Source organism: Photinus pyralis, unplaced genomic scaffold (genome assembly GCF_008802855.1).
Source record: "Photinus pyralis isolate 1611_PpyrPB1 unplaced genomic scaffold, Ppyr1.3 Ppyr1.4_LG2, whole genome shotgun sequence".
Lineage (NCBI taxonomy): Eukaryota > Metazoa > Arthropoda > Insecta > Coleoptera > Lampyridae > Photinus > Photinus pyralis.
In genome coordinates, this window is record NW_022170403.1 from 18,598,439 (window position 1) to 18,618,495 (window position 20,057).

General features: G+C 35.0%; 4 protein-coding genes across 5 annotated transcripts; 2 read left to right on the forward strand and 2 right to left on the reverse strand.

Annotated features, from left to right (window-relative positions):
- LOC116163857 lies at nt 1-1,132 on the forward strand (the record flags this gene model as incomplete). Its single annotated transcript, XM_031477988.1, is given in 4 exon segments — nt 1-279; nt 329-530; nt 582-852; nt 907-1,132. Coding segments are annotated over 3 exon segments (660 nt in total).
- Nucleotides 1,133-1,250: 118 nt separating this feature from the next.
- LOC116163858 lies at nt 1,251-1,823 on the forward strand. The gene has a single exon (XM_031477989.1). It carries the CDS (start codon nt 1,251-1,253, stop codon nt 1,821-1,823), a length of 573 nt encoding a protein of 190 aa, XP_031333849.1.
- A 4,665-nt stretch (nt 1,824-6,488) lies between these two features.
- On the reverse strand, nt 6,489-14,892 carry LOC116165076 (cytochrome P450 4C1-like). Its single transcript, XM_031479356.1, has 12 exons — nt 14,869-14,892; nt 14,511-14,699; nt 14,250-14,356; nt 14,113-14,203; nt 8,755-8,940; nt 8,639-8,708; nt 8,460-8,586; nt 7,446-7,589; nt 7,332-7,400; nt 7,111-7,285; nt 6,880-7,062; nt 6,489-6,831 (listed from the first exon to the last, which is right to left on the reverse strand). The coding sequence occupies exons 2-12, from the start codon at nt 14,671-14,673 to the stop codon at nt 6,659-6,661; spliced, it is 1,488 nt and encodes a 495-aa protein (XP_031335216.1). The 5' UTR covers nt 14,674-14,699; nt 14,869-14,892; the 3' UTR covers nt 6,489-6,658.
- A 3,576-nt stretch (nt 14,893-18,468) lies between these two features.
- Nucleotides 18,469-19,508, reverse strand: LOC116165022 (probable cytochrome P450 313b1). 2 transcript variants are annotated; one of them, XM_031479286.1, is made up of 3 exons: nt 19,213-19,508; nt 18,952-19,058; nt 18,469-18,902 (listed from the first exon to the last, which is right to left on the reverse strand). In XM_031479286.1, the coding sequence occupies exons 1-3, from the start codon at nt 19,373-19,375 to the stop codon at nt 18,792-18,794; spliced, it is 381 nt and encodes a 126-aa protein (XP_031335146.1). In that variant the 5' UTR covers nt 19,376-19,508; the 3' UTR covers nt 18,469-18,791. The 2 variants fall into 2 exon arrangements, with proteins under 2 accessions (XP_031335146.1, XP_031335145.1); XM_031479285.1 differs by having other exon boundaries at nt 18,469-18,905.
- Nucleotides 19,509-20,057: the final 549 nt, after the last annotated feature.

Here is a 20,057-nt window from a genome sequence, read left to right on the forward strand (position 1 = left end):
TATACTTCGTTCACCCAACAGAAATAGTTAAGCCCCTCCTCAACAATTACCGCCACATTTGAATACGACATTGTTATTGGTGTAATTTTTGAAGCCACAATCACACTTGTAAAGCGAATTGGCCGAATTGGGTAATCTGTCATCTGTCATCTTGCCTATTGCGTTTCTGCCGGTTTTTACGTTTTTACATCTTTACTTGCGTCAATTTGCCATTAATCTCCTTTATTCACACAAAATAGTCTTTATAAAGACTCGTCGGTGTATTCTAAAGATAGTCAGGTGAGTAATTATAAAATTTTATACACGATTTTTACATGCCTGTTTTTAGGGTTATATTATTCGCGATCAAGAAAAGTTGTACGCAAACATGAATGTCGCCGGTGCTGCTTTCTCTCCACCGAAAAAACGTTCTGCCAAGCACTTTTCAGTTGAAGACAAAACTGGCATTTTAAATATCTTCAAGGCATATTCGGAAGACAACCCGGAGGTATCTAAAACGGATAAAGTTGAGTTTACGGCTAAAGCAGCAGGTAATTTTCATCTTAGGCACATTCATTTTTACTTATTATTGTGTAATTTAGGTGTAAGCATTCCGAGTGTCTACAAGATTCTTCGGGAGTATACAGAGGTACACGAACTTCATTCACCTAAAAAATATTATCGACCACGAGCAATTTTGGACAATATTGATTCCGGAACTAAAAGTATTCTTCGACGTTTGCTTCATTCTTTCTTTGAAAGAAATGAACCACCTACCCTGAGTAAAGTTTTGGCAGTGTTACACGAAGACGAAGACTTACCCCATTTGAAACGAACTACTTTATGGAAATTAATAAAAGAAATAGGTTTTCGGTCAGTAAACCTTTTTTCTTTACGTGTATGTATATTATGTACTTGTCATTGTAGATTCGAAAAGAGGTCACGCAATAGTGTTCTTAAGGAAAAGGACGAAATAATTACTTGGAGGCGTCGGTTCTTGCGTGAAATTAGAAAATATCGTGAAGAAGGTAGGAAGTTGTATTTCCTAGATGAAACTTGGGTAAATGCTGGGCATACTGTAAGCAAAGTATGGAAGGACACCACAATCTCACTCCAAGACAGGCATTTATCAACGGGCTATCAACTGGATTGAAAGATCCATCGGGCAAAGGAAATCGCCTTATTGTTCTCCATATAGGGTCCGAGGATAGCTTCGTCGAGGAAGGTTTGCAGTGTTTTGAATCGAAGAAAACAGGGGATTATACGAAGAAATGACCAGTGAAGTTTTTGAAAAGTGGTTTATGGAAATCGTTACACATCTTGATGAACAATCTGTGATTATAATGGATAACGCTTCATATCATAGCAGGAAAAGTGAAAAAATACCAAACACCAGTACGAAAAAAGCTGATATACAAACTTGGTTAACAAGCAAATCGATACCTTACGAAGAAGATATGGTAAGAGCTGAACTTCTACAGCTTGTGAAACGGGCAGCTGTTACACCAAAATATGTAGTTGATGAAATTGCAAAGGAACACAATCGTACCGTGCTGCGATTGCCTCCATATCACTGCGAATTGAATCCAATTGAACTGATATGGGCGCAAATAAAAGGTGAAGTGGCCAGAAACAACACCACATTTAAAATGAAAGACCTTCATCCACTATTTCAACAAGCAGTGGAACATGTTACTGCTGAAAATTGGAAGAACGCAATTCGCCATGCTCAAAGTGAAGAGGAAAAAATGTGGCAAATTGACATTTTAATGGACATCGTAGTGGAGCCATTAGTAATTCATGTGGGAGATGACTCGACATCAACGGAGTCCGAATCCGAGTGAAGCGATACAGGATTTAAATTGTTATGTACCTTTGTTTATATTCAAGTGCACTTGTAATTTCAAAACTTTGTGCTGCTGTAATAATACTTTTTTGTACTTTTCTCAATATAAACAGTGTTTTTATGTTGCATATTTACATGTATTTAACAGTTTGCAGGTTTTACTATTTTTGCCACGAGTTATGTTCAGAGAGATAGCGCCATAATTAGTCTTGAGCAAGTGACATTTCAATTTGATTTTTCAAATTTTCCGCTTTTTATAATTTTGTGGTTGTAAAACTGGTTGCTGCTTACATTGGCCCAAATTTTGTAGGAGTGGCTTAACTATTTCTGTTGGGTGAACGAAGTATAGACGATTGCCTTTACAGAATGTATGTAGTAGTGCACATCTTGGTAAACATCTACTTCATGGAAAAATGTTTCAAATAAAAGTTATTTGGTCTTTCATTTTCAACACATCGCGATTCTTTAAGTATTTTCATTTCTTAAATATAATCACGCTGGTTTTTTTTTTAAGTTGTATGAAGAGTCTGATATAGTTAAATCCTGTAATTTAAGAAAACACACAATTTTTATCTACTGCGCTTTCGTTTTGAGAAAATAAGAATAGGTAACTGAAACGTCTTTTGTGGAGTAATTAAATACCAAATAGTTATACCTAGTTATAGTATATCTACAATATTATGTGTAATATTCGCTACTTTTGAGACGCTCTTAATATTAAAACAGAATCAACATATAATACCGTACACAAACAAAGTGATAAGTCTAAAGTTAAAAATATTTACATTATAAGATCAAGATGAAAATAGAAAAAGGAAGTAATTTTAACGCTCCCTTACATAAAGATTTCTTAATGAAGACACATAAAAAATTGTTCTTTATTTCTTTAGTTGAAAAGGGTGACAAAGGAAATGACTTAAATTTATTTTAGACAAAACGAGTATGTATAAATGACAATAGAAAAATGCATTTCATAGATGGCACTAATTTTGGATAAGTAATTAAGATAATATTATAATTAAAGGTAAATTTGAAAAGACCCCGATAACACAAATTGCACTTCATAAAGAAACAATAAGAGAAATATCGTAATGACATCTTTTCTATTATTTCTGGAAGATGAATAGGGTTTATTACAAGGTAAAAGTAATTAGGCCCGAAAAATCAGGTTTAAGTACATATGACCACAACTAATTAGAACTTTAACGCCTGTATAGTATCTTCATTCTTGAACGTTTGACAGAGTGGTATTTTAAAATTTATCTGAGCACGGGTTTTGATTTTGTGTATACTTTTTTTTAATTTTAAAAAATTTTATTTCTGGTGGTAGTGTTGTGGTGGTGTTCAGAAAAGGTAAGTTTCCAATTTTCTTAGAACCAGTTTTACGTTTCTTTAACCACATATGGCTATATGTTGATTATTAGTGACTGAGTAAAATTACACTAACTGCTTATTTTTTGCGTTATCTTTGCTACAACTATGGTAGTGAATGAACTTAAAAGTTTTTTTTTGATTTTCTTACTGTTATTTATTTTATAGTTTGAAGAGATACATGGAAAAATTCTGGCATTTTTTTAAGAGATTGTTAATAATCAAAACAGTAAGGGTTTTGAAAATCTTGAAACGTTTTAGGAACAGGTCGATATTGTTGATTTTTTCTTTTGAATGTTTGTAATTATTAAGTACCTATATACTTCCTTTTTAATTTTTTTATGGCATACCTAGTACTAAAGCAAAACCCTTAGCATTGGTAATTGCGCAACAAGGAAGATAGGACATCATTGGAAAGGCTTTCCTTCTCTGAATTTGGTGAGACTATAATTTTTTAGATTCGATATTTTCTAAATATTTTAAAAGTAAGTTGAGGGCGCGCTGTTGTTTATGTCATTGGAAGGATGTCGGGCCGATCACTATGTAATATAGAAGCTAATGCGATCGTGCGTCAAAATTATGCAGTTGCAAGTGGTATAAAAAAGAGAAAACTTGTACCTGCAACGTCGAATGCGCTGGAAATGAAACAACTAAACCAAAAAAATTACATATCCGAATTCAGAGATGAGCGACCTTACCAACGATGCATCATTTAAGATTTTAAGGGTTGCACTGTCAGCGATGCGAGACAAAGACATTAGTGAGCAAGTTTTATTTTAGACACTGTTTCCTTCCATGATCAATTTGACGTGCCAAAGCGTTTTTTGAAAATTAATTTAATTTACAGAAATAGCTATGTATGCTTTCTAATGCACCACAAAATTGTTATAATAATAAATGGGTAGATTTTGGTGTTATTTCTCCGAAGCTTCTTAAGCACCCCATTGAGAGTCATGGATTTTCAAAATTTCAGTATATTATTTAAATAATAGCCATATAATTTATAGCAAGATCAATTTTTTTCACGATAATCAACATTTTTTGCTTTTTTCGTTACTTTACAGTTCTTATCTCTTTAATTTTACGGAAACTCTCAAGAATCTATTTGTTTTACGTTCAAATATGATTATAATTTACTTGAGATTCTTTTAAGACAATACATACGTATTTCGTTGTGTCCTTTAAATGGACGACATCGAAGGTTAGAGAACTAGGAAAACTTGCAGCTATTAACAAATAATAATTGTTAAAATTTTATTTAGACTTTTATATTCCTATTGCAATATTATTTGTACGTGCTAAAAGGTTTCCAAATGAAAAAAACCTTGATTGTGAATTGGTACAATAAAACTGGGTAAATAGGTTTAAGAAATGTCAGGTGACAGTTTTGCTGATAGACCGATACCAGCGTTTAGCAGCATCCGTCTACTTGTGAACATGAGTGCATCGACAATTTACATCACGGATGAGTGTCTTTTTACCTTTTTTTGGTTTTTTTTGTAAATAAATTTTCATTCATGGTACCTTTAGCAAGTGTTCTCATGTTTAATACGGAGATTACAATAAAATAAGTACTAAATTCCAGATTTTGAGTGATATGGATGCTATTAAAGTGACCTAATATCTCTACTGCTTTGATATGGTCTATTCCATTTAAAAAGGTACATAGGATTGTACGTATGAATTCTTGCCTCATAAATACTATTAAAAAATTATTCCTCTACAAATTGTATGGCTATTGTAAACAATACAACCAACATAAATATTTAAGTGCCACATGAAAATGCCAAAATCAAGGAAAATATCATCAAAAATGGACTTGTCCCTGAGGCTAAATGTTGAAATTTGATTTGTTACAAAAAGTTGATAATGGATATGAGATTTAGGCGGTGCAATACGGGCCGCGTAACAATGGAGTTCGGTACAACGAAAAGGGGAAAGAGATACATAATCTATGAAGGATACATGTACCTCTTTGCAAAGAACTTTAAACTCCAAAACTGCTCATCATGGCTGTGTCGAGCGAGAAGAGCAAAGAAGGATCCACCGGCTCTTAGTTTAACATGCAATACCAGGATCTGGGTCAACGATGACAAGGTAAGATTAGCTAAACCAAGCACTGATTTTGGAAGTGCAGATGGTTTCCAGTTTCAAAGCCCTTAATTGGGTATTTTATTAGTTAGGATATCGTCTTTTGACCTTTTGACTTTTTTATACGTAAGTTTCATCGTTGCTTATACCGTCGTCTAATGTTAGTTTTTAGGTTCGGCCCTCCCTTGCAAAAAATTTAGTTTATCAACCTCTTCAACTTTCAATTTTACTCTGGAACCAACCACGGATATGGTCGTTGGCCTTTCCAGTTTTACTGCCCTTTTGGGTTTTTAATTGTTTTCCATCTATTGTAAGTTTTATAGCTATATAGTCTCTCCTCAATGATCTCTACCATCTTGTAGATCACCTGAAGATGACCGTTGGTCGAAACATGTAGTGTATCACTTCGTTTTATTAAATTATATGGGAACGGTTTAGAGAACTTTTATTCAATATTAATAAATTATCCCATTTAGAGTTTGAACACAAAATGGACGTCACGATTCCAAATTATACCTTAATATTGAAAGTATCCAAATTTTAAATGTAGGTATACGTCTATTACATGCACAAAGTAATAAAACGTGATATTGGTGAGTAATATTGGAGATTTCAAGCTCTGAGTTAATTTAATACTTCACAGCCGACTTTCTATGTTAAAAGTCAACCATACACAAAATACCCTCTCAGGGGAGCGAAATTCTGGTGCGAATTATTCCGCTGCGAATTATCCGGGTGCGAATTGTCCGGGAGCGAAACGTCCGGGTGCGAAATATCTTTGGTGCGAGTTTTCCTTGGTGCGAAATGTCCGGGTGCGAATTGTCCGGGTGCGAATTGCCCTGGTGCGAAATGTCCGGGAGCGAAATGTCCGGGTGCGAATTATTCGGGTGCGAATTGTCCTACAACCGGAAGCGCATTGCGCAACTTTAGAGCAAAGAATACCTAATCTCTTGGCTTAGAGAAAAAATTAAAAAAATGCTTTTATAAAATTGAAAAGGGCATATGTAAAAACCTACTCAAAAACACCCCACTCGCCTTTGTAACTCTTATAGTGGCCGAAGATGAACTTCCACGTTACAACCCAGAATTATATAGAAGCTGGATCATCACTTACCTCAGTTTCCTTTTATTGCACTGAAATCGCCAAACAAGAAGAACACGAAAGAAAACTTGACAAATGTAGTAAAACAGAATTGTTTGACAATCCCAATTTCTAATTTTCAACTTACTAAACTTGTACGAAAAATAAAGAAAGTAAAAAATAAAAACGTCGTAGCTTTAACTTATTCTAATATTAATCATAGTGATTTCCCTTTTGAACTCCCTCTTTCAGCTCATATTTTACACAAAGTACATTTTTGCACATAAGCTTCAAGAGGAGTGAGCAATCCTTCTTCTAATCCGTAACTTGTAACCATCAACAGGTCTAATACTAATGTCGGCTTTAATTTTTATATCCTTCCATGTGCCATCTGCCTCCAAAACAAATCGTGGCAGAATTGATATCACCACTGCCTTAATTGTAGATATGGCGAATAGCTGACCTAAAACCGCAGCATTTAGTTGTTACACCAACAAACATTAACAGAAACCTGGGCAGGAGTGCGCACCAGCACTGAATGGCAAAAACGCGTATGGATGTCGATTAGCAACGGATTCTGGTAAAAAGTGCTCGGGATAAAATTCGTCAGGCATTTTCCAATACTCAGTGCTTCTTTGTACGTGATACAAACATAAAAGAATTGTGGAACCCGGTGGCAAGGTGACGTTGTCTTCTACAAATAAACATGTTAACTATCGGCAAATAGTAGGTAGCTCCTTACCGATATCTAAATCCTCAACTAATTTCCTTGCTATGAAAGGTGCAATTGGAAATATTCGCAACACCTCCTTGATACACATACCCAAATAGTGCATGCGTGATAAATCCTTGAAAGTAATACGTTCAATAACGTCGCCATTACCAAAAACCTCTCTTATTTCCTTAAAGACTCTGTCCTAAAACTTGAATTACTGAATCTTCCTAAACGAATCGAAGTGCTACCTGAATCTCTGGATACATCCCGAGCATGATCATTAGATAGCAGCTAATCGTTGACGTGGGATCTTCAGCCTGAAACACTAACTTGAGTCCCTTTCCTTAGATAAGTATGCGTACAGCAGAAAATAACGTTACAATGTGGTCCATTAAATTTTGATTTCCATACATTTCGGGATGTTTCTCTATTTCTTCCAACATTCGCAGGTAGACACTCTTGAACTCTTCATTATCATTATTATTAATAGGTGCCAGTTTAATGTGCTAAATAACATATTTAGTTTAATAAAAGCTACGCGTTTCTACAGCAAAACTGTCATCATCAGCAAAAAACTAAAAAAAGCTTTTACTGTTTTTAAACTAATTACTAGTGGAAATAAAATAAAAGTTGTACCTCTTCTTTTCGTTTTTCAAAATAATTGTTGACAAAATGAGTTGCATAAAATGCCATTTGCAGGGACAGAGGAGGGATGGAGGCAGCCAAAGGATATGACCTACTCATTTCGATAACATAAGTTGCTTGACGTTGGACAAACAGTGTGTTATTATCAAAAACGCCTCCTGAATTTGGTGTTCATTCTAATCAAGTAAACAAAAGAGGTTCCAGAAGCTTTATTGTGAAGGAAACCAAGTTCAGGGGTTATCTATTACTCATTTTGCGCTTTTCTTAAAGAAATTCCACAAAATTTCCGCGACTAAACATTATAACATGGTAAATGTTTATGGTTTCATTAGTTTCGTATATGGGTATAAAGTTACGAGATTCTTTCAAGCAGAAAAGACAACGGTGTCGCATCAAGTGACGATGGTGTCGTACCCGGCTGCGGTCGGTAGGTTACGAAAAAGTCGCGGATACTGTCGATAGAGTACTTATTTACGACGCTTACGACACGAGAGAGCTTTCGGGTGAGTGTTACCTACCCCTTTGGTAGCTTTGAGTGCAAAGGGTGTGATTTCGGGCATAATCCATGTTTATGGTAAGTAACGGAAAACAGATACTGACCCTGTTTCTACCCCTCATAAAGTATTTAGGCAACTCACTCTATTTTGAAGTTTGTAATTTTGGCATCAATAATTTGATTTACATTCTAGCACCCATTTTCTTCATCAAATTCTGAACTATATGCAACTTACCTCACACAGAAGCGTCCTAAGACTTTTCGTAATATAACTTTGCCGCTTTCCATTAGCACTTTTTCGGAAAATGAAATCTGGATGTAACCATGCCTTCGTCATGCGAGAATGTAACAAAACATACGCCCTGTAAGCATGGTGTTAATCACAAAAATGAATCGGTTATGCCATATACTTACTCGTGACACAAGGAAATCATAGCATCCATTGTTCCATGTTGAGCGCCTGGATTATGACCAGTGAGTGTCTCTAAACAAAAATTTAAGTGAACTTTGTCTGCTTATTGCGAACTTACCATGTACAACATCCTGGTAAAATCGATACACGTAGTAATCGATGTCGATTAGTTCCCCATTGGCAACCTCTCCAACTTTCTCAACTAACATGCGGCAACATCTGCGTGCGACTGTTACGTAGGATTCCATATACTTACTGCTTAAAGATGGTGCTATAAGCCGTTTGTGTCTTTTCCATTCGTTTCCTAAAAGTTAATTTATGGCTGAATAAGAATGCCGGGAAAGATAGAGCTTTCCGGAGAATTTTTTTTAATATACCCATTTCTCTCTAGCATTACAAGAATGGAACGCTTTAAAAGTTGTTAGTTGCGCCAGTTTAAATGTTTTTGTGTCGATTGGAAGAAGCATGAGGATTTCTAGTATTGCATAAAAAATTCCTGATGGTCCCTCAGGGATCTACCTCAAATGACCCCCTCACATTTAATTACAGTAGTAAGTATAATAAAATCATGTGTAGATAATGTAGTCGAGAATCTGAAGGGGTATTTCTAGGGTGATGTATTTTCAGCGTGTTTGAATTAAAAAAATGTAGGGTGTAAGTAGTATGTAAAATATATGGGTGGAATAGAAGACCCGTCGTTATCATGGAAACAATTATTTTTAGTTCTGAACATTTTACTTCGTGCTCCGCGTCCCATTTTTAATAAGAGTGACAGATGTCATTAGAATGGACAATCTTTTGATTCTCTTTATCTACCTTTAACGATAAAATCTGCGCTTACTGTTAAAGAGAGCCATAAAAGTACTCATTCAAACCTATCAAAATGTCAATTTAACATCTGCTATAAAATAAAGGTTAATAAATGTTTTTGTCACTTGGAGACTCTTTTGAGGGCACATGGTTAAAAATTGCAGACGACTCAAGGACCCTTAATTAATTATTAAGAGCCCTTAAAGTTGCTTAAGGACCCTTAAGCGCCATTAAGGGTCTGTTCGGTTCTAAGGGTCACTAAAAAAAGTCCATGGAAAACATTGAAAACTCTAGGTGACTCATGGATGCTCTTAAACATCATTAAACCCAATTAAGTACTATGTTGAAGGCAGCAAACCTGAAACGTATTATGGGTGTTTAAAGACTAAGATTAAAAATCTTCAGAAGGCCTTTGAAGTCTTTTACAGACTCTTACAAACCATTGAATTAGACCGACTTCACTCATACATTTTTGGAGAATTTTAAAAGCAAGGCTGGCCACTGCTAAGGAATCTTAAATGGGGGTAAAGGTCAGGGGAAAGCGGCGTACGGAAGCCAGAGAAGAAGACAAATTAATATTTTAGAACTTCAGACACGATAAGCCATTATTAGCAGGTTTTGTTTACTATGGCAAATTTAACGCGAGGATTCGAACGGCAAGGTCGGGAATACCAGGTGATATCGATCACGCCGTTTGACCTGCGAATTTCATTTGACAATGGGTGGTAGTTAGGATACCGAATTTGGAGATTTCATTTAGACTAATTGGATAAGTATAATTAAGGATTGACATTAAAATGAGTTACAGTAGAACCCGTCTAATTAAGCTGGGTCTTATCTCAAAAAAAAGCGGTCTTAAAAAACTTCAAGTCTGACATATATAGTCCCCTAAGAAAGAACTAATTAATTAAAAACGGTGTAATTTGGTTGAACGTATCAAATGTATAAGCGTGGGAATTCCAATATTACTCCCTACTCGAAATGGAGATAAATAGAAACGCACTGAATTTGGATCTTTTGCTTTTGGCGTTTAACCGAATAGTAAGTAAATATTTTTCGCTTTTGCATTATATTTGTAAGTACCGTATTAATTTTTATCATTTTGCACCAGTACCTGTTTAATCTTGCTTTTGCATTAAGTTCTCGCACCGTATTTATTGGAAACGGCTTTTAGCGAACTTTTGCTACCGCTCCGTTAACTTAAGGTGAACTTTTTGTTACTTTCCGTTTCGCTAATTATAAGGGAGGAAAATTGTGTACTTTTCCGCCGCTTCGACCCATTTGTTTTTGTTGCTTTCATCCCCGCTAGGGAGTTTTTGTTGTAGTTTTTCGGTTTTTCGCCATCTTCTAAGCCCGTCCGATTCTTGTCTACCGTTGTAGGTTTTGAAGTTAAACCCGAAGCTTCCGAGACCGATCCGCTGTTACCGCCGACCTCGATCACGCGCGAGACCTTTCGCTTGGTGACACCCGAGTCCGTCCGTCCATCCGTTCAGCCATTTCGCGCCGCCATTTCGCCGTCTTCCACTGATAAGTCAGGTTTCCGCCGCGTCGACTGCCGCTACTGTACAGCTCCACCAAGCAAACAAGTCCCTCGGAAAATATGCGAACTAATTTAAAAAATTCGTGGCGGGAAAACGTTAAGCCAATACCTACAACGCAGGCGTGTACAGTCCGTAAAAGATGTGACAGTGACACATTTATAGATTATTAGTATTTTACATTATTAGCCAGGTAAGTGAGTTTTTACTGGCGATAGGAGAAGTTGACTGGCGAGCCGTCAATTTTATCCGTACGGCAAGAAAAGAGAAACAAACCTCTGAAATTGTGCATTCCGAAGCCAGAAATGTTATTAAAAGGGTAGTGGAATTCTTCGGCAAAGATAAAGCTGCCGATGTGTAGATATTTCCTTTGGGAAAGAGTGCAGAGCTAGCTGCTGCTGCGGCCGACAAACCAATAAAATTCATAGCCAAGATTAGGTAATGTGCATTTCATTAATATTCCTCTCTGAAATACTTATTGTTATCCTGTAGATCGAAGTCAAACTTGCCGATGATAGGAAATTGAAATTTCCATCAAAGAAGCAACGATGTGCAACTTCTTACAAAATAACATTGGATAATTCTGATTTAGGCGTCTTGAAGAATGGAATTTACATGATCCCTAACAAAGTCTCTACAATTTAGTTAATAAAATGAAGAAGAAAATTGGCTGCATTGGAGGTAAAGATCACATTTTTTTACTAAACCTACATCCATCCATTTTATGGAGTGCTTGCTAACAGAAGATGAACCTGGTGTATATAAAACTGACTGAAGCAAGATAAAATAAATTGGAATGAATTGAAAATGCACAGCTCACCATCAAATCGAAAAGTATAAGTCTGGATACGACATAATCCACATTAAGAGATTGGAAGAATCAATATGGTAACGCCATGGATTGTTACAAGAAGCTGTAGAAAGTTTATCTTTCACGGTAATCACTGCCACATCAGGTGTGGCAACACATAAAAGATCTCATTATTCATTATTTGTTGTTAAGATGGCCATAATTTTGTTGCTAAGCGAGTTGCCAAGTAAATAAAATGTAATGTCAGAATAATAAAAATAAAATACAACGATCAAGTCAAGAAGCGTATTTTTATTGGAATAAGAGTGGTTTTTACGGGTAGTAGAATCCATTCTCAACATCAGGCGAAGGTTCTGAAATCAGTGAAGAGGAAAGTGATGACGATACCGTTTAATTAGTTTTAAATACACACTGCTTTGTCATTAGTAGTACCATATTATACAATGGTAGTACTTAGGTAACTGTTTTGTTATTTTGGGTTGTAATTCTTGTACTAAATTTCTTTCTCCAGTTTCCAAACGTAGCTACATTAAAAAAATGACAAAATAGAACAAGTTTAAATTTCCCGCCAAATACTATTGACACAGACTGTACTTCTAAAATACAGCGACCCCAAAGCATTGCCCTCTTGACGGACTTGTTTGCTTGGCTTGACTGTAGGTATTTGTTAATGAATATAATTTATGCATTTATTTTATTTTTTTAATTAAACTGCAATTTTAATTCCGCTAATATTGATTTAATTTCAAAAGCTCACCGATTGCAAGTTCGTGCACCACTCCTTTGCAAACTTTCTCCTTTTCGGATTAGCTTGGTTAACCTCTCAAAATCTAACCCTTTTTGCCAACCCTCTCGCATTGCTAACCCTGCTTGACAATGAAATAAACATTCAAAACACCCTTAATTTTCACTATTACAGATATCTGTTATCGTTAATAATCTCAGACCTCTTTCCAAGAAAGTTTTTTTGTTAATTGAACCGAAATAAAATTTCCAAATAAACTGAAAAGAAATTTACTATTTTGTGAATAATGTACATAATAACGAAATATTTTAAATAGGCAATCTACGTGTATTGGTACCGTTCATATAAAACACTGGAAATTTACACTTGATTAAACAATGATATAGAATTTCTCTTCATTTGCTTTATCTACCAACCGGACCCGACCAAGGAACAATTTAGATTTACAGTAGTTACATAGATACAAATGAACAATACCTTTTTTGTTAATGTTTCCTGGAATGGACGTTTGCCAACGGACCCATAAATTCCCTGTCTTAAACACTCCTAAAAATTGTAGACTCCGGGTAAAATTTTGATGATAACGGAATGTTAGGAGGCGTTTTCGTTCTTACTGACCAGGAAATTTCTTTTAATGATTGCAACTTTTTAATTAGCGCCGAATTTAATGAATACAGTCATAAATTTCTCAGATAATCCTATTGATCTTTTACAAAAAGAAAAAACGTAGTTCATAAAATTTTATAGTTAAATTATGTGAAAATGTTCCTTCACAAAGACGGTGCTTGTATTTTTAGGCGTTGTAGACGAAATAATCTCTATTCTGCGTCATATTCTCATAATACAACCTTCGGTTCAAGTTTTTTCACCGTAACTGAACGCAACTAAAAAACTCGAATTTCTTCTTTAATTTAACATAACATGTACTCGCTTTAACACCAAAGGTGAAACTTTTATTTAGATATTCAAATGTAATAGTTCTCACACTTCCACTGACTTTCTTTACAAGGCTAGAACTGTCATAAATTTTTAGAAAATGCGATTAACAGTCAAAACGGTTTAATTTTTGGCCTTATAATGTTTCTTCTCTTAATTACTGAGCGAAATTGAACGCCATGGCGCATTATTCCTAAAAATGGCGACGTTTAAATTTTTCATTGGTTAATGTCTTTTTTACTACCATTCCTAAACGGCTGTTAAAGATCACACTCCGTTCAAAACCTGCACGTTCAGCCAATTCTACAGTACGGATTTATCTCATGATGAGTTCAGTAATGTAATACTATATCCCCATTAAAATTAAATTAAAATTAAAGAACAAAGAAACACATATTTAGTTCACGGCAATCAACCAGTTAAATTCTTTACACTATCATGACAAAAATTCTTGACATTTTCTACAGCTTAAAAAATTGTACTTTGCTTGTTTATGCAGAAAAAATTCAACAATTTAAATAAAACCCAGCTGCTCTCGTTTGATTTTCACTGGGTCACATTTATTAACAAAAATTGTACCGGAAAACTGTAGCCTTCTTAGCTTCAGAACCGCTTATATGGTCACTCGATACTTACCCGTAGATGTGAATAGACTGTCTCCGTTAAAGACCTTTAGAAATCGGTATAAATCATCTTTGCTGGATGCTGAGGAAGATGTAAATATCTTCTGAAATTGGTAGGATTTAAGGCGTGTAAATTGTTCATGATTTTACCTCAATTTGGTGCGCTGTTTTTACTGCCACAACTAACTTGGGACCGAGCCAAATTCGCATTGGACTAGGATAGTTATTAACCACTTTAACAAGTCGTTCAAAAATATCTAAGAGAAATTAAAAGGTATTAATATGGCGTGGTGAATTAATCCAAGATTTAAACAAGTGAACAAATAAATTTGGTTTTGGAGAATGATGCATGCCTTTGAGGAATTAAAATAGAGCGATGAAAATTAGATCAGGTATAAAAATCTCGCTTACCTTCCTCCTTACACCAAAACATCAATGCATTTCCAAAAATTGGTAGCGCAGGAGGGCCATGCAGCGAACATGTCAGTTGATAAATTTTGCGCCGAGACCAATGATGCTTTATCAAAATTAATACAACAGCGCATACAAATAGGTACCAAAAACCCATCCACATTTTGGCCGATCGAAAAACCACGGTTGCTGCGTAAGAAAATCTCTCGCAAATGACAATGAAAACCGTTTCCCTCGCTTAAAGCTTACAACCACGACAATTAAATCAGAATTACCGTATATTTTCCACCGTCATAACTAAGAGGTATATACGCGTAATTAGGACAGAGATCCATATAAGAGTTTTTGGGTTGCTCACCTTGTACGCAAAACGTATCTTTACCTGTCTACACTAGAACTTGTATTGTCTAACGTTCTGCACAATAAGTGGAGGTCAATGTCAATTATCTTGCAAATCATAAATCACCTAGTAAGAAAAAATTGTGTGCTATTTTCATTGGTATTGTTAACATTGACCTTACAATGTTTAATTTATTTACTACGATTCGCACAGAAATAATTGCATCTTCTTAGTTAACTACCTACTTAAATACAAGTGAGTTGCTGAATACACCAGAAATCGTGTCCAAAATTGTTTATGGTGCATGTTTTGGTAAGTTTGAGTGAATTATTGAACATGTACCTACAGCTAACTTGTTTCAAGAATGCAGTGGAAGAAAGTAAAATATAGTACTGATTTACGCACGTGGTGAGCCTGTTCAAGGGATTTGCAGGCCAACGTTCAAGACGATCCGTGGTCAACTAAAAAAAGACGACGGATTTATAATTTCTTTTTGATCATAGGAAGTTCGGGGCAGCGATGAACAAAAATAATATTAAAAGACAGTCTTTTTGGATTTGTACGGAGTGCATGGGCTAGTGCAGGTGTGGTAATTAACACTTTACGTTAGATCTGGTCGTTTACTATTTCCTTCAATCATTTGGGTTAAAAATTTGACGAATTACCTCCATAAATAAAATTAATACATGGAGGAGGTCCCTATATCCAATAAAAATAATGGAATTGAAATATGAGATGAGTTTAAAATGAAAATTGATAATAATAATAATAATAATAATAATAATAATATAGTTTATTGGACCTATTCAATTTACATTGTTTGTCACGTCAAAATGGTATATGAGATATAAAGGAGTATAGGTATATATAAATATTTCACACATTAAAAATATCACAGTATGTTAGGAACTACAAGACTAGATTCGCGTGCATTAAGGAGTAGGTATTCAAATATTCTGCGATACTGTAAAAACAATTTTGCAACAAGAGTTTTTTAACATTAATTTTAAATTTAGGCAATGGCATTAGTTTTAATTGACTATCCAATTTGTTGTAGAGTTTTACATTCAGTGAGTTTCTGTCGGACACACATAGCTTAAATTTTGGGGGCAATAACAATTGACAATGGCGAGTGTTGTAATTGTGGATGGCTCCTATCTGATACTTCTCCTTTAGAGATTGTTAATTTATGGATATCAACTAATGTGTTATAAATATATATGCATGGTAATGGCATTATTTTAAAATGTTTAAACACATCTCTGCAATGATCTCTATTTCCAATACTGGCAATAATCCGCACAGCTTTTTTTTTGAATTCTAAAGACTCTTTCAGAATGAGGAGATCTGCCCCATACAGTTATCCCGTAGCTAATTCTGGAGTGAATGAAAGCGTAGTAGCTTGATATGAGTAGGTACATGAACATTTACAGATTGTCGTAATTTTAATAACAAATAAATGTTGGAAGATAATGTCGTGCATAATCTGTCCACGTGAGTCTCCCAATTGAGTTCATTGTCTAATGTAATACCTAGCAATTTGACCGAGTTTCTAGTACAAATAGATCTGGTGGCGGTAAAATTAATTTTTTGAGTTTTGCTGACGTTATGTTTTAATTTATTGCATTGAAGCCAGTCGTTTATTTGTCTATCAGCAATGGCGATACATTCATTTTGTGTAAGCGTATCTTTGGCCTTACAAAACACAGTGGTATCATCTGCAAATTGCACACATTTACCTGCACTAATTGATTTTGGTAAATCATTGACATAGAGAAATAAAATTGGACCCAATACGGAGCCTTGTGGGACGCCAAGAGTTACCGCTTCTAGATCGGAATTTTTGTTATTAAAAGAAACGCACTGCATGCGGTCGGTTAAATAAGACTGAAAAAGATCTAGTGGTTTTCCACGTATTCCGTAATAATGCAACTTCTGCAGTAGTATTGAGGGTACCACGCAGTCAAAAGCTTTTGTCAGATCACACAGAAGGGCAGTAGCGTTACAACGATCTTCCAGAGCATCAACAATGAGATCAATAAGTTGAGAAACTGCTTTAGTTGTTGAGTGGTTAGCTCGAAATCCGTATTGACAATCCCTAAGGATTCGTGTTGAAGTAAGAAAATCGATAAGTCTATTTTTTATCAATATTTCTATTACTTTTCCGAGAACAGACACAATAGAAATCGGGCGATAGTTATCTAAGCAATTTTTGTCACCTTTTTTAAACAGAGGAACAACCCTACTTGTTTTAAAGCACAGCGGAAATGTACCTTCAAGAAAGCAGTCATTAACTAAGTCGGTGAAATATTTACATATTATATCGATACAATTTTTTAGAATTTTACTGTTTAGGTCGTAGTAATCACAGCTGCTTGATTGAGATAGCTTTTTAACTGTATCGATCACTTCGTTATATGTGACGGGTGCTAGAAAGAAGGAAGTTTCAGGAGACAGTGTGTTTTTCAAATAAGTGTTGATATTGCCAGTGGAATCTAGCAGCGATTGAGCGATTTGATTGCCAATGGACACAAAATGTATATTTAATTCATTATGTGTCAAAGGAATATTTAGAGTATTTTTATTCTTATTAGCTTCCTGATGTACTACCTTCCATCCAGCCTTACATTTATTCTTGGAAGTAAAAATAAAACTGTTAAAAGCCTCTTTTTTCGTGTTCACGATTAATTTCGATACTCGTTCCTATACTTCCTATACACCTCAGCATGTTGATTCCCACCAGTAGAATCTGCTCTTAATTTAAAGGATCGATAACCGTGATCTCATTTGTTTAAGTTCCTTTAGTGAACCAGTTATACTGCGGTTATCATTAGATACTCGTTTTATAGGAAAATGTTTATTTACTAACTTCACTTATTCTATTTGTAAAGATGAGCAGCTCGATCATTTATATCNAAATTCCCTGTCTTAAACACTCCTAAAAATTGTAGACTCCGGGTAAAATTTTGATGATAACGGAATGTTAGGAGGCGTTTTCGTTCTTACTGACCAGGAAATTTCTTTTAATGATTGCAACTTTTTAATTAGCGCCGAATTTAATGAATACAGTCATAAATTTCTCAGATAATCCTATTGATCTTTTACAAAAAGAAAAAACGTAGTTCATAAAATTTTATAGTTAAATTATGTGAAAATGTTCCTTCACAAAGACGGTGCTTGTATTTTTAGGCGTTGTAGACGAAATAATCTCTATTCTGCGTCATATTCTCATAATACAACCTTCGGTTCAAGTTTTTTCACCGTAACTGAACGCAACTAAAAAACTCGAATTTCTTCTTTAATTTAACATAACATGTACTCGCTTTAACACCAAAGGTGAAACTTTTATTTAGATATTCAAATGTAATAGTTCTCACACTTCCACTGACTTTCTTTACAAGGCTAGAACTGTCATAAATTTTTAGAAAATGCGATTAACAGTCAAAACGGTTTAATTTTTGGCCTTATAATGTTTCTTCTCTTAATTACTGAGCGAAATTGAACGCCATGGCGCATTATTCCTAAAAATGGCGACGTTTAAATTTTTCATTGGTTAATGTCTTTTTTACTACCATTCCTAAACGGCTGTTAAAGATCACACTCCGTTCAAAACCTGCACGTTCAGCCAATTCTACAGTACGGATTTATCTCATGATGAGTTCAGTAATGTAATACTATATCCCCATTAAAATTAAATTAAAATTAAAGAACAAAGAAACACATATTTAGTTCACGGCAATCAACCAGTTAAATTCTTTACACTATCATGACAAAAATTCTTGACATTTTCTACAGCTTAAAAAATTGTACTTTGCTTGTTTATGCAGAAAAAATTCAACAATTTAAATAAAACCCAGCTGCTCTCGTTTGATTTTCACTGGGTCACATTTATTAACAAAAATTGTACCGGAAAACTGTAGCCTTCTTAGCTTCAGAACCGCTTATATGGTCACTCGATACTTACCCGTAGATGTGAATAGACTGTCTCCGTTAAAGACCTTTAGAAATCGGTATAAATCATCTTTGCTGGATGCTGAGGAAGATGTAAATATCTTCTGAAATTGGTAGGATTTAAGGCGTGTAAATTGTTCATGATTTTACCTCAATTTGGTGCGCTGTTTTTACTGCCACAACTAACTTGGGACCGAGCCAAATTCGCATTGGACTAGGATAGTTATTAACCACTTTAACAAGTCGTTCAAAAATATCTAAGAGAAATTAAAAGGTATTAATATGGCGTGGTGAATTAATCCAAGATTTAAACAAGTGAACAAATAAATTTGGTTTTGGAGAATGATGCATGCCTTTGAGGAATTAAAATAGAGCGATGAAAATTAGATCAGGTATAAAAATCTCGCTTACCTTCCTCCTTACACCAAAACATCAATGCATTTCCAAAAATTGGTAGCGCAGGAGGGCCATGCAGCGAACATGTCAGTTGATAAATTTTGCGCCGAGACCAATGATGCTTTATCAAAATTAATACAACAGCGCATACAAATAGGTACCAAAAACCCATCCACATTTTGGCCGATCGAAAAACCACGGTTGCTGCGTAAGAAAATCTCTCGCAAATGACAATGAAAACCGTTTCCCTCGCTTAAAGCTTACAACCACGACAATTAAATCAGAATTACCGTATATTTTCCACCGTCATAACTAAGAGGTATATACGCGTAATTAGGACAGAGATCCATATAAGAGTTTTTGGGTTGCTCACCTTGTACGCAAAACGTATCTTTTACCTGTCTACACTAGAACTTGTATTGTCTAACGTTCTGCACAATAAGTGGAGGTCAATGTCAATTATCTTGCAAATCATAAATCACCTAGTAAGAAAAAATTGTGTGCTATTTTCATTGGTATTGTTAACATTGACCTTACAAATTTCGAATTAAATTAACTAGGCAATAATCAAAAAGGCCTATTTGCAGTGGGGGGAGAGGAGGTTTCTAAGAAATGCAAACTTTGGGAAATTTTGAACACTTGAAAAAATTCTGTGGTCCCTTCCCCTTCCTTTTTAAAATGTTGCAGTATATCCTTGAATAGCTAGATATCTATTTAATAGATCTTAGTACCGGCAGCCTTGAGTACCTAGTTAATGGCTATAGTAATTAAAAAGGACCCCTTTTTGTAAATTAAAAAATCATTAAAATAATTCTACAGCTTCTTTTACACAGGTTTAGTGTTTATTTAAAATGTCTATT

Bases quoted from the DNA above. Each gene is read 5' to 3' on its own strand.
- LOC116165076 (XM_031479356.1), bottom strand. From the start codon at position 14,673: ATGTGGATGGGTTTTTGGTACCTATTTGTATGCGCTGTTGTATTAATT. The intron at 14,204-14,249 runs GTAAAATCATGA...TACCAATTTCAG, and splicing joins AAACAGCGCACCAAATTGAG to AAGATATTTACATCTTCCTC. The intron at 7,590-8,459 runs GTAAGTTGCATA...TATGTTATTTAG, and splicing joins TTAGGACGCTTCTGTGTGAG to CACATTAAACTGGCACCTAT.
- LOC116163858 (XM_031477989.1), top strand. From the start codon at position 1,251: ATGACCAGTGAAGTTTTTGAAAAGTGGTTTATGGAAATCGTTACACAT.
- LOC116165022 (XM_031479285.1), bottom strand. From the start codon at position 19,375: ATGTGGATGGGTTTTTGGTACCTATTTGTATGCGCTGTTGTATTAATT. The intron at 19,059-19,212 runs GTAAGCGAGATT...AATTTCTCTTAG, and splicing joins GTTTTGGTGTAAGGAGGAAG to ATATTTTTGAACGACTTGTT. The intron at 18,906-18,951 runs GTAAAATCATGA...TACCAATTTCAG, and splicing joins AAACAGCGCACCAAATTGAG to AAGATATTTACATCTTCCTC.